General features: G+C 37.8%; 1 protein-coding gene across 2 annotated transcripts in view; it reads left to right on the forward strand.

Annotated features, from left to right (window-relative positions):
- Window positions 1–14,251, forward strand: part of mdga1 (MAM domain containing glycosylphosphatidylinositol anchor 1) — a 189,014-nt gene extending 174,763 nt beyond the window's left edge. Inside the window, exons 17-18 of one of the 2 annotated variants that reach the window (XM_072465520.1) lie at window positions 9,687–9,804; window positions 12,078–14,251. In XM_072465520.1, coding sequence (XP_072321621.1) covers window positions 9,687–9,804; window positions 12,078–12,163 — 204 coding nt within the window. In that variant the 3' untranslated portion in view covers window positions 12,164–14,251. The remainder of the gene's footprint in view (window positions 1–9,686; window positions 9,805–12,077) is intronic. The other variant, XM_072465521.1, reaches the window with a different exon arrangement.
- The last annotated feature ends 571 nt before the right edge of the window (window positions 14,252–14,822 follow it).

The raw sequence follows: 14,822 nt of genomic DNA on the forward strand, positions 1-14,822 counted from the left end.
TTTTCATATGTGTTTTAGAGTCTCTATTGCCCAGATAACTATTACGAATTCAGGATTATTCAATCAGTTGTTGCAGCCCTAGTATAGACATTCAGACACAACGCTGCGGTGATGGCATCCACAAATGTGCAACACCCTTAACCACTGCACCAGCGGCAAGGTTTTCTTCAAATAAATACATGAAAATCTTTAGGCATAGGTACACATACTTTAATAAAGTAAATAAAAAACAGGCAGATAAAAAAAAGTGCTCTATTATGTTATTATATTGTGACCTAAATAATAATGATTATCAATTAACCTAATAATCTTGACAAACATTGTTCACCTTGGAGCAGGTTAATATCAGCCAAAATAGAAATATAGTGAATTCCATTAGACACAATCAGAGTTATGACATCATCATGTACGGTAACAGTCCCATTGATCGAGTTTGATTCAGTCTGAAGAGAGAAGGCTTGTTCCATTGTGAGACAGGTCTAAGAAGTCTGTTTCCCTCAAGTGCTCACAGACTCAATCTTGACTTTTTCCACGCCATTATAGATGTCGATCTGGTTCTGTTTTTAAAGTAACTTATTCCGGCCCCATAAACTATAATTTTACAGGACACATTTGGAGCATTTGGAGCATTTGTTGTGGCTAATCTAAACTCAGTGTCCATCCCGGTAAATGGAGCTCAGGTATAGAGGCAGTAGAAGGTAATTGGGTATTTTGTGATTACATTCAGAGATAAGAGCACGTCATCTTCTCGTGAGGCTGGTGAAGTAATTTTCAGCGGTTGTTTATTTTTTATGCTTTTGATTAGGTATATTAGGTATTTTCCTGTGGACTATTTTGAGAGGAGGCTAAGAATGGTTATTTCAACAATTCAACAATTGACTTTTAGTTTGGAATTTTAGTAATTGTACAAATGTGTATGCTTGCTTTCAGTCTGTGCGCAAGTGTCGCAGAAGGTTTACTTCCACACAGTATAATATATAGACTTTTATTCAAAGCAATGTGGTGTAACAAATAGAGCTGTTAAATAATGTATAGTGCACACAGCCTTGATCCAGGCAACAGCCAGAGGAGGCGAGCTTATAAACACACTTTGTTATGTGCTGGCTGCTCCATCCTCCTGTTTACTCGCTCCCCTCTGCCTCCACACACTGGCTGTAAATGATGTGAAAGGGACATATTGCCTTTACAAATCGAAAGCCAATTTTAAAATTTTTCCTTTACGTTGCGAAACTTGGGTAGTGTCCTCTGTCACACATTTTTGAAGTTTCTCTTATATGCACAAAATAGCAAACATGCAACGTGTGAAATGCCTAAGGACTGTAGTACTTCTCTCCTGTTAAGGTTAATGTATATTGTAGCACTGTCCCTGTCTCAAAAAATAAATTAACTACGGTAACTAACACATTTTGCCACTCATTGCAGCTCTTCATTTGCAAGCGGCAAATGAAGAGCTGCAATATTTGGCTCATATTATAATGCTGTAGTTCATGACTTTTTGTTTTAATGTTTTAATGAGAAACGAATACAAATCATATCATAATTGTCCTACCAAATCAAACTGATAACAATAGAAGCCACAATTAGAGGCAAAAAAGACGTGTTTGCACATGTTTAAGAATTTTTTAACATAAGGTTCGAGAACAGCAAAAGAATAACAATACCGGTGTATTCAAAATGAGTGCTGCCCGGTGGTTGAGTGGTTAAGGCAACAGTACACATGCCAGACTCCATGTGCAGCCGGCTGCAGTGTCAAGAGTTCAAAGCCCAGTTCTGAAAATGTCTGCATGTCCTCCTTTCTCTCTCATCCCCATTTCACGCTAAGTTGTTCAGTCTAATAAAACCTACGGGCCAAAAAATCCTTTAAAAAAACAATACATGCAAAATTACAATATTGAGTATATCATCAATAAAACTTTTTTTTTTAATTGCACAGAAACGTCGGGTTCATTTTAGGTATGTTGTATTATTTCCCTCTCGTTTTGGGAACAGTGTTTTCTCCCTTTCAAACTCCCACTGTCTCCCTGCTGCTGCCTCACCCTCTTTGTCGGCAGATGGTTTTGTTCTTTACAATGAACTGTAGATAACTGACGCTGATCCAATATAGGTCATTTTTAGTAACTCAGGGAGGGAACAAGTGTAAGAATAATGAGGAATAACTCTAAAGCCTCGAGTCCACTTTTGGTTTAGTTTTTATTTAGTTTATTCATACAAATATGTGTAACAAGAAAGCATCATCCACATATTTCCAGAAAATGTAAAATACACGCAGCCAACGAATCCCCACAGCCGGGATTGTTGGATCCGAGCAGCTTAGTTATTGGAAGGGCTTGTTTAATTTAAGAGGTGCTTGTTAGCTGTGGGGAAAGCTAGCTGAAAGCAGAGTGAAGAGTCTAATTGGTCAAAAGGCCATGGCAGTTTAATTTATACAATGTTGCTGCACAGCCCTAGTTAACATTTTGTTTTATTTATATTCTTCTTTTATTATATTCTGCCACCCCACACACACATTGTTATGTAAATGTGTGAAGCAGCCTGGCAGCAGTCCAGGGTTCACACACATCCAACCATTCACAGAGAGAGACGTTTTATACGTCTAGAGCTGCTGGTCTGACGATGCACTCCTTATGCTTTGTGTTAGTTTACATTTCTGTAAACATCAATACTGAATCATGAACATACTGAATTCTGTGTGCTCCACGTGTTGAGGTGATAAAAGAGTCACGCTTGAGTAGTCATGTAGATTTAGTTTAGTTTAGATTAGTTTAATAATTAGACCTCAGCTAATACATTCGAAGATATATTTTAACACAGTTCTGTTGACTATTGTCATCGAGATACTACAGAAATTTGTGTAGCCCTGTTGTATTATAGTTTTTATGGGCACTATTTCTTCACAGCCTCTACTGGTCTATATTCACAGGTGACATAATGTCTTGCTATTAGTTCCATTTGTTTGGACCAGAGACTAGCACACAAAAATCTCCCTTGCTGGTGACAAAGTGAGTAAGCAGGGAAACAAACATTTCATGCATGGGTCTTTAGCTGCAATGACCTTGTGGAGCTCTTCTTTCGATAAAAGCACAATTTAATCATTGTAATGCGACAGTAAACATATTTCTCTCAAACGCCACATGTCTTTTTCAACTGTTGTTTTGTAGAACGCGTACCAATGCACGTCTATGGCTGTACGTACTTCAGTTCCCCTTTGAGTGAGCCAGAAGCAGTTCTCAAAGACATCATTACTTTTGTTGGAGCCGTCACAAAGAGCAGAAATGCACAGACGAGTGGCAGCACCTCAAAGGCCTTTAGTGCATGCAGTCAGTGAGCGGTGCACCAGGCCAGAAAGTTTACTGCCTCCACTGACATGCCCCCAACATGAAGAAGAGATGAAAAAAGCAGCGCTATGTAGTCATTCAACATGCACTTCAAAAATCTGAGTCCACTGAGGAAAGAGCAGTTGGACAGATCACTGCAGTGGGCTGATTACACTAACCTTCATAGAGAAGATCAAGACCAACGTCTGAGCTACATGGCCTACATAACTCTTTTGGGCATTTCATAATTGGCATGACAAGCAACATTATACATCTGGGAAAAGTCCATTTACGTTTGCAGTTTTCAACTAAAGGTTATAATTCATTTTTGATGTGTCTAGGAATAGCAATATCATCCGGTTAATTGATCGTTGTGATTATTCAGGTCACAGTATAACCGTAGCACCTAATAACTATAAATTGTTTACAAAGGAACATTTTCAATTCAATGTGTAGACCAATGTATGACTAAATGTGTAGTCATTTTTATGTGGCCACATACTATTGGAAGAAAATAATGGATTTGACATTTGTTTAGTTATGCATCAATAATTGTGAATAATGAAGTTAATGAAGGAAAGGTTCCGTAGGTCTTTCCTTCCTGCTGCTGTCAGACTTTATAACAAAAACTGTTAGTACTGAACACTCGCAATACTGACCTAACCTAATACTGATGTGCAATTCTGTCATATGTGCAATTGCTGTTGGAATTCATGTGCAATTCATGTGCAATTACTGTGAAATTCATGTGCAATCTATGTGCTGTCGTGACACATATTCATGTGCAATTACTGTCGGGATCACATGCAATGGTATTTATTTATTTATTTGTCTATGGGAGTTTTTATTTATTTATAGGAGATCTTCTACTGAAAGTGTTTTTCAGACTTCCTATAAGTGATCTGTTCTTCTGTATCTACCTCTGTATCTACCTGCGTTGCACCAATGAAATTTCCCCATGTGGGACAATAAAGGAACATCTTATCTTATATCTTATAGCTTTATCAACAAATTTCAAAATATGATTGAATGAACTGATTAACTGAAGTTGCTGTAAGCGTTCACCAATTCATGTAGTAAATCATCTTTTTTCTTTTTTTATAAAAGCATTTGATTTGATCTGTATTAAATAATCTTTTAAAGAATACTTTAATTAAAGCTTTACTCCATTAAAGTTAGTTAGAGTTAGAACAAAATGATTAGTTTTTTGCTTAAACTATTTGTAAAATTGTATGTTCACCTTTTACTGAAATAATCATGTTCTTGATTTTCTTTAGTGCTAAAACTACTACTACCACTATCATGCGCAGGAGCAGTAATAACCACAGTTAATGTTGCGCTCACACTGTTAGTAGCAACATCCTGCCTCCCTTTGCATCATCTGATTTAAATTACCAAAGTGTGGTCATATGAACCGTCCTCTCCTCCTTCACAAACACCATCACCAGGATTTTTTGAAGCGGCGCAGAGTACACGCCCCTTCAACTCTTTTTCAGATGATTCGAAGTGAAGCTTAATAGCTGAAAACAACAACCATGGAAGCAGCTGTTGTGCCAGGTAATTCCCTTTGTCAACAGCAAACAGTTCAATCATTATTATTGATTGTAAGGAAACAAGCCCTTCCCAGAGGAAGGATGAGCAGAATGAAGGAGTGAGAGAGAAAATGGCTGAGGCTACTCCAGAAGACGATGGGAGGTCTGAGAGGGAGAGGAGACGCTGTTCTCAAGACTGGTGGAAAATAATAGCTTCATTCAACAATTTATAAACAAACAAATATACTTATTCATACACGGTGATAACTGCATATGCATGCTGTTTATTCCTTTCACGGTCATTTAGTCTGTATGCTTTATTTGATGGGATAGCACAGAGAGAGGGCATTTGTGCTCATTACAGGGCTAAGGCTTAGCTGGACTGCCATTCAGGGTCACACAGAGTGAGAGAGCTGATTACTAAGCAGAAGAGAGTCTCTCAACATGCTTTTGGATTGTCTTAGCTGTCTTTTAACTCTTTAAACTTTCATTTAAAAACCTTAAAAAACATTTAAATATCAAACTTTACTATGTAGAAAAATATTCTGTTTTGATGATCTGGACACTGTTTATGAAAAACAAGATTGTACTTTCATCCATGAGTCATTATTAATCTGCCCTACTGAGCTGTGTAAGCCCTGCCCACTGGGCGAACCTCCTAATATTAGCCTATCCTATCCATTTGTTATTACTGTTTTAAGTTTCCCCAGAAATTAATCTTCTTTTTAGTCTCTTTTTTAACTCCTCTTTCAGACTTTCTCTTCTCCCTGCTTAGAACCGCCTCACTGTCTTCAAAAGAGGCAATTTAGCTTCATTTTGAAACTATGGAGTGGCAAAGTTTTAGGGGAAACTTAAAACAGTACTGACAAATAGACAAACAGGACAGGCCATTATCAGGAGGTTCCGCCCGGTGGGCAGGGCTTACACAGCTCAGAGGGAATGAATATAATCGTTTTCAGACTAGATCCACAGATTGAGAATGACTCTTGGATGAGAGTTGAAATGTCTTGTTTTTCAAAAGCTGTCCAGATGAACACAATTGAATCTTTTTCCTGGACGAATGAGGGATTACACCAACTTTACTTTTTAAATCGGTGTAATCCCTTATTCGTCCAGGCGTGTTCCATTGTAGAAAAAGCTTCAGTTGTAGTCATCAGGATCCCATTGTAGACTACAGGAAGATTGAACCTTAGACCGCCGTTTCTGTTTAAAGAAGGTTTTTCTTTGTTAACAAAAATAGCTTCCTTAACTCCTCTTTCAAACCATCTTTTCTCCCTGCTTAAAACCTTCAACTTCAGGGAGAAAAGATGGTTTGAAAGAGGAGTTAAGGAAGCTATTTTTGTTAAAAAAGAAAAACCTTCTTTAAACAGAAACGGAGGTCTAAGATTCAATCTTCCTGTAGTCTACAATGGGATCCTGAACCCCTGGAGAGGTAGAGGACCAGTACCAGGTAATTTAGATGCTAATCAGGTACTCAGGGTGGGTGAGCCAGGGTCTCACAAAGACAAAGGGGAGAGTAATAGCCCATTAAAGGGTTGAATAGGCTCGGTAGATACCAAGAGGGTAAGTTTCTGTTGAAACAAACAACTCTTTCTACTTCAGGAAGGCTCCGCCCAATGGGCTGGACTTACCACAGAACAGTATAAATATCGGAGTTCTCGACTTAAATTATTTTATTGACAATGACTCTTGGATGAGAGTCGAAACGTCTACTTTTTTCTAACTGAGTCCAGATGACTACCACTGAAGCTTTTACTTTTTAACTTTTTTTTCATCCATCCATTCATTTTGAGTAAAAAGAAACTTGACCATAAACATGACCAAAATGTATTATTGAATAAAATTGCAGATTTCAGTACATTGATTTCTTAACCTATATAGAGTGCATTTGGGATATTCACAGCACTTCACTTTTTCCACGTTAAGTTACTGTCTTATTCCAAAAAGGATTGCATTAATTATTTGCCTCAAAATTCTTCAAACAATACCCCATAATGACAACTTGAAAGAAGGTAATTTGAATTCTTTGCAGATTCATATCTTTTTTAAAAGCACTTGTACATAAGTATTCACAGTCTTTGCTCAATACTTGTTGAAGCAACTTTGGAACAAATTACAGCCAAGTTTTAACCCTAACCCTTTTTGAGTATAATGCTACAAGCTTGATACACCTATTTATGGGCAGTTTCTCCCATTCTTCTTTGCAGAACCGCCCTGTCCCAATAAGTTTGGTTGGTGAGCGTCGGATCACAGCCAATTTCAGCTCTCTCCAGAGATATTAAATTGGCTGGGCCACTCAAGGACCTTCACAGAGTTGTCCTGTAGCCACTCCTTTGTTCTCCTGGCTGTGTGCTTAGGGCCGTTGTCTTGTTGGAAGATGAACCTTCGCCCCAGTCTGAGGTCCAGAGCGCTCTGGAGCAGGTTTTCATCAAGCATGTCTCTGTACACTGCTGCATTCATTTTTCTGTTGATCCCGACTAGTCTCCCAGCTCCTCGGGATGGTACTGGCTATGAGATGAGCGGTGCCTGGTTTCCTCCAGACATGGTACTTCTATTCAAGTTAAAGAGTTCAATCTTTGCTATATCAGACCAGAGATGTTTGCTTCTCATGATCTGAGAGTCCTTCAGGGGTCTTTTTGTAAACTCTAGGCGGCTGTCACGTGCCTTGTACTGAGGAGTGGCTTCTGTCTGGCCACTCTACCACACACGCCTGAGTGCTGCAGAGGTGGTTGTTCTTCTGGAAGGTTCTCTCTCCACAGAGACATGCTGGAGATCTGTCAGAGTGACCATCAGGTTTGTGGTCACCTCCCTGACAAAGGTCCTTCTCCTCCGACAGCTCAGTTTGGCCAGGTGGCCAGCTATAGGAAGATTATAGGTGGTTCTAAACCTTTTCCATTTATGGATGATGGAGGCCAATTTGCTCATAGGCCCCTTCAATACTGCAGAAATGTTTCTGTACCCTTCTCCAGGTTTGTGCCTTGATACAATCCTGTCTTAGAGGTCTGCAGATAATTCCTTGGACTTCATGGCTTGGTTTGTGCCCTGACATCTCTGTTAACTTTGGAACCTTATATACATATCTGCTGCCACCTTAAACACTTGGCCACCAGGCAGCACGACAACAAACATTCTATGGCAGTTACTCCCCCCAGCATTCCATTGGTTTGAATGGGAGTTGTAGTAGATTCAGAACTCTGGGAGTCCTTGTTTTTAAGATGGCTGTGGTTGTATATGTGCTGCAGGCCCAACCAATGAGCCACATAAAATGAACAGAAACTGAACAGCATTTTTTCCATACCTCCCAGGTTAAATGTCGTGTGTAACTGTATAGCCACCTACTGCTGCTGACAGATGGAGGTTTAAGGTGGAGCTGGTCATGCGTACGTGCCACTCAACCGTGCATGTACTTCCACTGCCTGAACAGGACTATGTGCAGTCGGATGGCAAAGTGTAAGGGCCTCATTACTTCCTTAAACACTCACACCTGGGCCTTAGTTTGTGTGGCTCTCTTTGAATTACTTAAAAGGATTTGCAGTAAAAACAAAAAAAATAATTATGGCTAAACTTGAATTGTACTGCTTTCAAAGGCTGAAGTTAATAAGTACGGCTGAACGTCTCACTTTTGCTTTTATTTGTGTGACAAATTTTCCTTGTTTTTTGCCTTTTCCCTCCTTATACTCTTGAAAGTATAAGTTTGCTTTTTGATTAGCCGGTTGCAGTGGGCTTTTGGTACCTCAGTACACTACAGTAATTAGGCTGTCAGTCAAAAGCAGATGGCTGGTGGCTAAAATGGGAAAGTTGCCTGGGAAAGTTTCCCCATGAGTTGTTGATTGTCATTTGTTTTCTGTTCCGCAGTGATTGCTAAAGAATGAATTCCAATACCTTTACATAACGTGTGTTAGGCCTTTTATTACTCATCCTTGTGTTCTCTAAAATGAAATGTTATTGATAAATGACCTTATAGGTGAAAATCACAGAGGGAGGGTGTCCCCCCTGATCCTTTCACTGACTTGCCATGCAATTTAGTCCTTTTCACGCATGCATCTAAATAGTAGATTAAATATTTTCCATGTCATTTATTTGCATATTTTATGTTTCGTTGTTCTCACGTCTCTGCTTTTGAAATTGCTTTAACACCACCTGGTGGGTGATTAAAGTGGTGTTTCAGCTGTTTATCACCAGTAAAATAAGAGAGCTAGCACGAGGCTGAATAAAGAGAGGAGAGGCAACAGCTTTAAACAAGTTGTAAGTCAGTTTTCTCTGCATTGAGACGGTGGTTTCTGCCTCCGCTGTCGCTCCTCTAAAGCTTTCAGCGAGTTCTCGTTCTGTCTGTGGACCAGCGGCTTGAAGGTGCACACAGGGAGCAGCTTTTACATTGTCTGACCAGCCAAAACCACACACTTTTTTTCTTTATTTTACAACGAATAGTTTGTGTGTACTCATTTCAGCAACAGTGAGCGGAAGAGTTTGTGATGAGCAGGGAAATGGACCCTGCTGTGGTTCAAAACGTTCAAACAAAATCATATTGTGGATGTATTAGACTCAGAACAATAGCCTACTTGATTATATATATATATATATATATATATATATATATATATATATATATATATATATATATATAGACAATATATATATTATTATTATATCTTGTTTAAAATAATACCTTTATGATGTTATATTATTATTATTGGTAATAATAATAGACCTACTAATATTAATAATATTCATATTTTTTACCCCCGTGTATTTATTGACATCCCCTCAGTATGAGTATGACAGGCCTATCTTATATCCTCCCTATATTCTTACTGCATGTGTCTGTTTCTCTTTTTTCTAGATCGTGTTTGAAGGAATCCGAGGTCCCAGTTTTGAGGGCGACATTGCTATTGACGATGTGTCCATCACACTGGGGAAGTGCAAACAGGAGAACACTGTAGCCAGCGCAGGTAAGACAGGTAAGATAGAGTGTCAGAGAGACACTGCAGAGTATTTAGAGCAAAAAGAGCCTTTGCACAAGAACTAACTGCATTAGTTTAAAAAAAAAACATCCAGTATATAATAAACATTATTTTAAATGAAAAGTTTAAAATGACATTGTAGGGCTGGGCCATTAATCAAGTTTATATTGAGATGGAAAATTCCATCATATTTAATAGTAAATTATGTGTCAGTGAATTTAATCCAGACATCCACAGCCAATTCTTTGTCTATAAAAGCATATGGTTTGGAGAAGACTTTGGAGTAATACATTAAAAAGCTGTATTGTATTAATGAAATCTGAAATAATGAAATACATTTTCATTCTGATTATGAAAATTAATTAAAAATACAATTGAATTGAAAATTGAGATGGATTAATATAAGTTTCTTGCATTAACTAGTTAAAACTATGACTGAGCCATCTGATGAGTTCCTTTGAGGATATGCTCCATTCTTATCATCCATTTCTTATTGTCGCAATCTGGAGTCAAACCAAGGTGTCTCTCTGAATATAGAAGTTTATTTCGCAGTGTAAAATGTTTGTGAGGGCCAAGCCTTAAGGCAGAGGTGCAGGAGTGTAACAAGGAACTGATGCTCATGTCCATGCAAAATTTGTGGAGGCATTGTGTAGCCCACAGCTTTTTGGAGAAGAGACGGAAAAGGGTCGGTGAAGAGAATACAGCTAGTGTGTGAGAAAATTGTAGATTTAGAAACAGAGGGGAAATGGTCCAAGGGCTCCACTATGAAAGAGAATATCCGATATACACCTGCAGCGGTTCTATTGATCTTGTCTGTTTATGGCTTTGGATGTAACTTTACTATGACTAATACGATCATTTAGAATAATATTTTATATCCATTTGAGCTGTGCAACATGTGGTACAACAGATCCTGATGCACACTTCAGCGCTCAAAACTGGTCAAAAAAAAACAAAGATGAAAAAAATAAATGAATTATTGAATATTACTTTTATCTTCTCCAACCTGCCTTGTGAGATGTCTGTCTCATGTAGTGTTTGCGCGCATATTGAGACGAGAGTGTTGGAGCCCATATGTGCATATAAAGGCGCTGGCGGAGGGAGTGAATTATGGATGAAGGTGTAAACAGGAAGCAGGAAGGCTTTTGAGCTGCGAGTCTGTGTCCTGCAGGTTTGGTACAGTGGAGACAGATGGGTAATTATCAGCAAAGGCGACTGAAAACTCTGTGCTGCTATTAGTAACACAATCGCATCTGTCAAGAGCTAAGCAGCACAGGCAGGATTAAGGTACATAAAATAAGGATTAAAGAATGGATGAATCACAAGTGCAGTGCTGGAATTTAGCCATCCAAGTATTTCCTTTGAGGTTATTGCATTGTCCAAAACATAGAGTACTTACCCGGGTTTTAGTGGTGACAATAGTATATTCTAATTTGATGTAGTGAGCTTTAGAAGAGTTGATAGTAGAATTAGTTTGAATACTCTCATTACTGGCTACAAAGCCAAACAACAAATATAAAAAAAAAAGAAGAAAAAAAACTGAATAGTGTTATTGGCGATTAACAAGGCGTTAACGTCTGCAAAGGTCAGGTGTGTATGTGCTTGTTTGATCAGAATATGTAGTGTTATGTGATGCGTTGTAGAGTTAAGAAAATAAGGCACGCAGGTGACCTGGTCGGAATCGGAAATGGAAATGAGCGAGCACGAGCCCTTAGCATGCGTTGTGACAAGATGGGGTCATGACTGCTACTAATAAGATAATTGGGGTTTTATTGTACAACAACTTCAATAAATATTCAATTTATTTCATATGTGAAGATAAATTATAGTAGCATTGGTGATATTATGAATATACTTCCTAAATATATATATATATATATATATATATATATATATATATATATGCTTCATATACTTTCTGCTCTTTGTTGTAGAGAACCATTTGTGCCCATTGTAATTGTGTTTTGTAGTGTGGTATAACAGCAGAAAACAACCTCAAAGAGAGGTACAAATAGGTTAAAATATACAGTGAGTGTGTTTTTAATGCACAAGTACAGTACATAAAAGCATATCAATCATCAATATCTGCTTTGATCAACACATTGTCATATCTGTGCATTTGTCAAGGAAAGAGAAGTGCACTTTTGCTTTGAGAGTGTCTCCAACCTGTTCACATCATAAATCTCACACACATATATATATGAACTGAAGCACTTATATTACTCTACTATACTATATATTGAATGTTGCTCTTTTCCATCTCTTTGCAGTTCTGATTGGTGGTTCTGCCTCTCTCTCATTGGCCAGCTGGCTCATCTTTGGCCTTTCCTGCTTCATGTCGCTGCTCTTCAGATGATGAGCACTGGTCTGCACTGACAATGAACAAGGACTCTGTCTCTCTCTTGCGCCTCCACCTGCTTTCTCCTTCATCCACATCTAATCATATCCTGTGCCCCTCATGTACCTCTGGTCTCTCAGAGCACACTATCATACTTCATAAGTCTGTCTATTCTGTCTCCTCTTTTCCCAAACGCACTTATAACTGTATTTAGGTGAGCATCTTAATGATCTTCAGAACTTCATAATGTCTTCATATAACCTTATTAGATTCAGCCATGTCAGCGTCCATAGAGTTAATCTCCCCATGTGCACACTTTGTCTTGTCTCCATCTACTTCCTGTCCCAAATTCCCAAATTCCCCAATTCCAAGTCCTGTTCCAAAGACACACCAAAGTGTCGGACACTCTACCAAAGATGACTATGGACCTTGAAGGACTAAAAGAATGATAAATGAAAAGGAGTGATGGGAATCCTTTTCAAGGACACTGTTTCCTAGTTTTGTTGGAAACCTCTTATGGACTGCAAGAAATGAAAGGACAAATTAAGAAAATGGACTAGAGGAAATGAAAAAAGCAAGCTACTTTTTGCTTGCTACAAGAGACAAACCTCAGCGCGGATATACGTGTACATTTATCTATATATATACACACACACACACACACACATATATATATATATATATATATATATATAATGAAATATAATGAGAGTAAACAACATCATGACTGGGACAGTGCAGGACTTGAAGTCTGTTTGAAAAAAGCACAATGTTTATACAACCTCTGCTGGTCCTTTGAGCCCCATCCTACTAAATATGTAACGTTAATTTGACATGTTCAATGTTTTTGATATTTTGATTTTTATTCAAATTGGTTATAAATGGTTATCGCATGTTATGGTATGAAAGGGAGGTGAAGAACTGTGCACTTTGACAAGAACCAACAAATACTCTGTATCCTCAATAACTTCACAGACAGACCTCAGTACATGCCTCATCCTCTCTTTGCCAACAAATACCAATGGACGCCATATTTGTCTAAGTGCATAAAATAATGGTTTTGGGCTGGTTTCGGATCCAACAATTTTTCTACTTGACGACTGTAAGGGGGTTGAAACCAATAATCTAACTTTTTCGACTATTTTTATTTCAATAAGAAATGTCCAGTCCGTCTGTGTACACTATACTGTATAAATTAGCCCATTGCACACACAGTATCGACAATAAACTGTAGACTGGTGGTTTTACGGTTCTGTTAAACTTTGATGAAAATTGTTAACCTGCTTTAAATTCAATATTATATCTGTTTCTTCAGTATGCTTTTATAGATGATCCTGCAGAACCCATTATTTCACACATCAATTTCCCAACATGTTTATCATGATAGCATCCGTTTCACCTTTTGTATTCTCATCCTATACACAAAGGTGTTAAATCGTATATGTATCTTTATGTTTCTGACATCATCATAAACTCCATGTATGTATCTCATGCAATAGGTCGAAAGGCTGGGACAAAACAGTAATAGAAAACACCTCAGTAAATCGACACAGAGGACTGTAAAGCTAATGTGCTACAGTTACAAGGCTTGTCTGCAACTCATCAAAAATGTTTTTTTCTTGTTTAATGTGTAAAACAGACTCAAATCTACTGACTGTATTTAACCTCACTGTTTGTCCCAGTCTTAGTGTATTGGTTTTGACAAGTCCATACAGTATGGCTTTACATTTCATGATACGTGTTGTGCATAATTCTGCTGTGTTTGCCATAATGAACGCCCAAGATTAAAACTTTAGAATCTGTTGAGGTGTGAGCATTTAACTGGAACTGAAACTGGCTTTGTGCCATTTTATTAATCTAAAAACAGTTTCCTGATACAATAACATTTTCTTTTGAAAAGAATATGGGAATTAGACACAATAGTGAGTTAATGTTGATTGTTTAATTCACAGAACCCTTCTATGGTGTTAAAAGGATCTGTTGGACTGTATATTTTTCTTATTTAATGGCCACGGGCTGGTCTCAGTAACTCATTATTGCAAAAATGAATTAAAATGCTTTAATATGACATAATCCAGCAAAATGAATGTTGAAAATGCAAATAAATAAAGAAAAAAACACAATGAAGCGGCCGGTATTATTTTCGGGTGTAAACAATAGTACATTTTATAAAGTCATGAAAGTGGCATAGTACAGCCCAGTAAAGATGTTTCAAAAAGAGAATGTAATGTGTGTGATTTTTTTGTATCTGTAGAAGAACAAATCAACATAAAATGCTATTCCTTCTGTTTAGCTTTTCACCTCTGGATTGTCACAACCAATCAATTAATTTACTTTGAAATACTATGAGTGACATTTTACTGTGAAGGCTTTACTTTTGATTATAAAACACAAAATAAGAATGAAAAAGGCAGGAGCGTTGGAAGTCCTTATTAGTTAAAAAAAAAGAAAAAAAAAGGAATATTTTGGGTCTTGGGTTAACGGTACATTTCAACCATTCATTCCATATGCTGTCATTATCATTCTTCTCGGAGCTACACACTGTGCGCCAACTGTTACTCACCTGTCCACTGGCTCTACTGTTATGAATGGTTCTGGTCATTGCATCCAAGAACATTTGCCAACATCTACTTAAAAAGAGATTGGTTTTAACAGTGGTTTACATCTTCTGATTTAA

This window comes from Eucyclogobius newberryi, unplaced genomic scaffold (assembly GCF_026437365.1).
Source record: "Eucyclogobius newberryi isolate DKJ021-1_F unplaced genomic scaffold, fEucNew1.0.hap1 SCAF_5, whole genome shotgun sequence".
In the NCBI taxonomy this organism is placed as follows: Eukaryota; Metazoa; Chordata; class Actinopteri; order Gobiiformes; family Gobiidae; genus Eucyclogobius; species Eucyclogobius newberryi.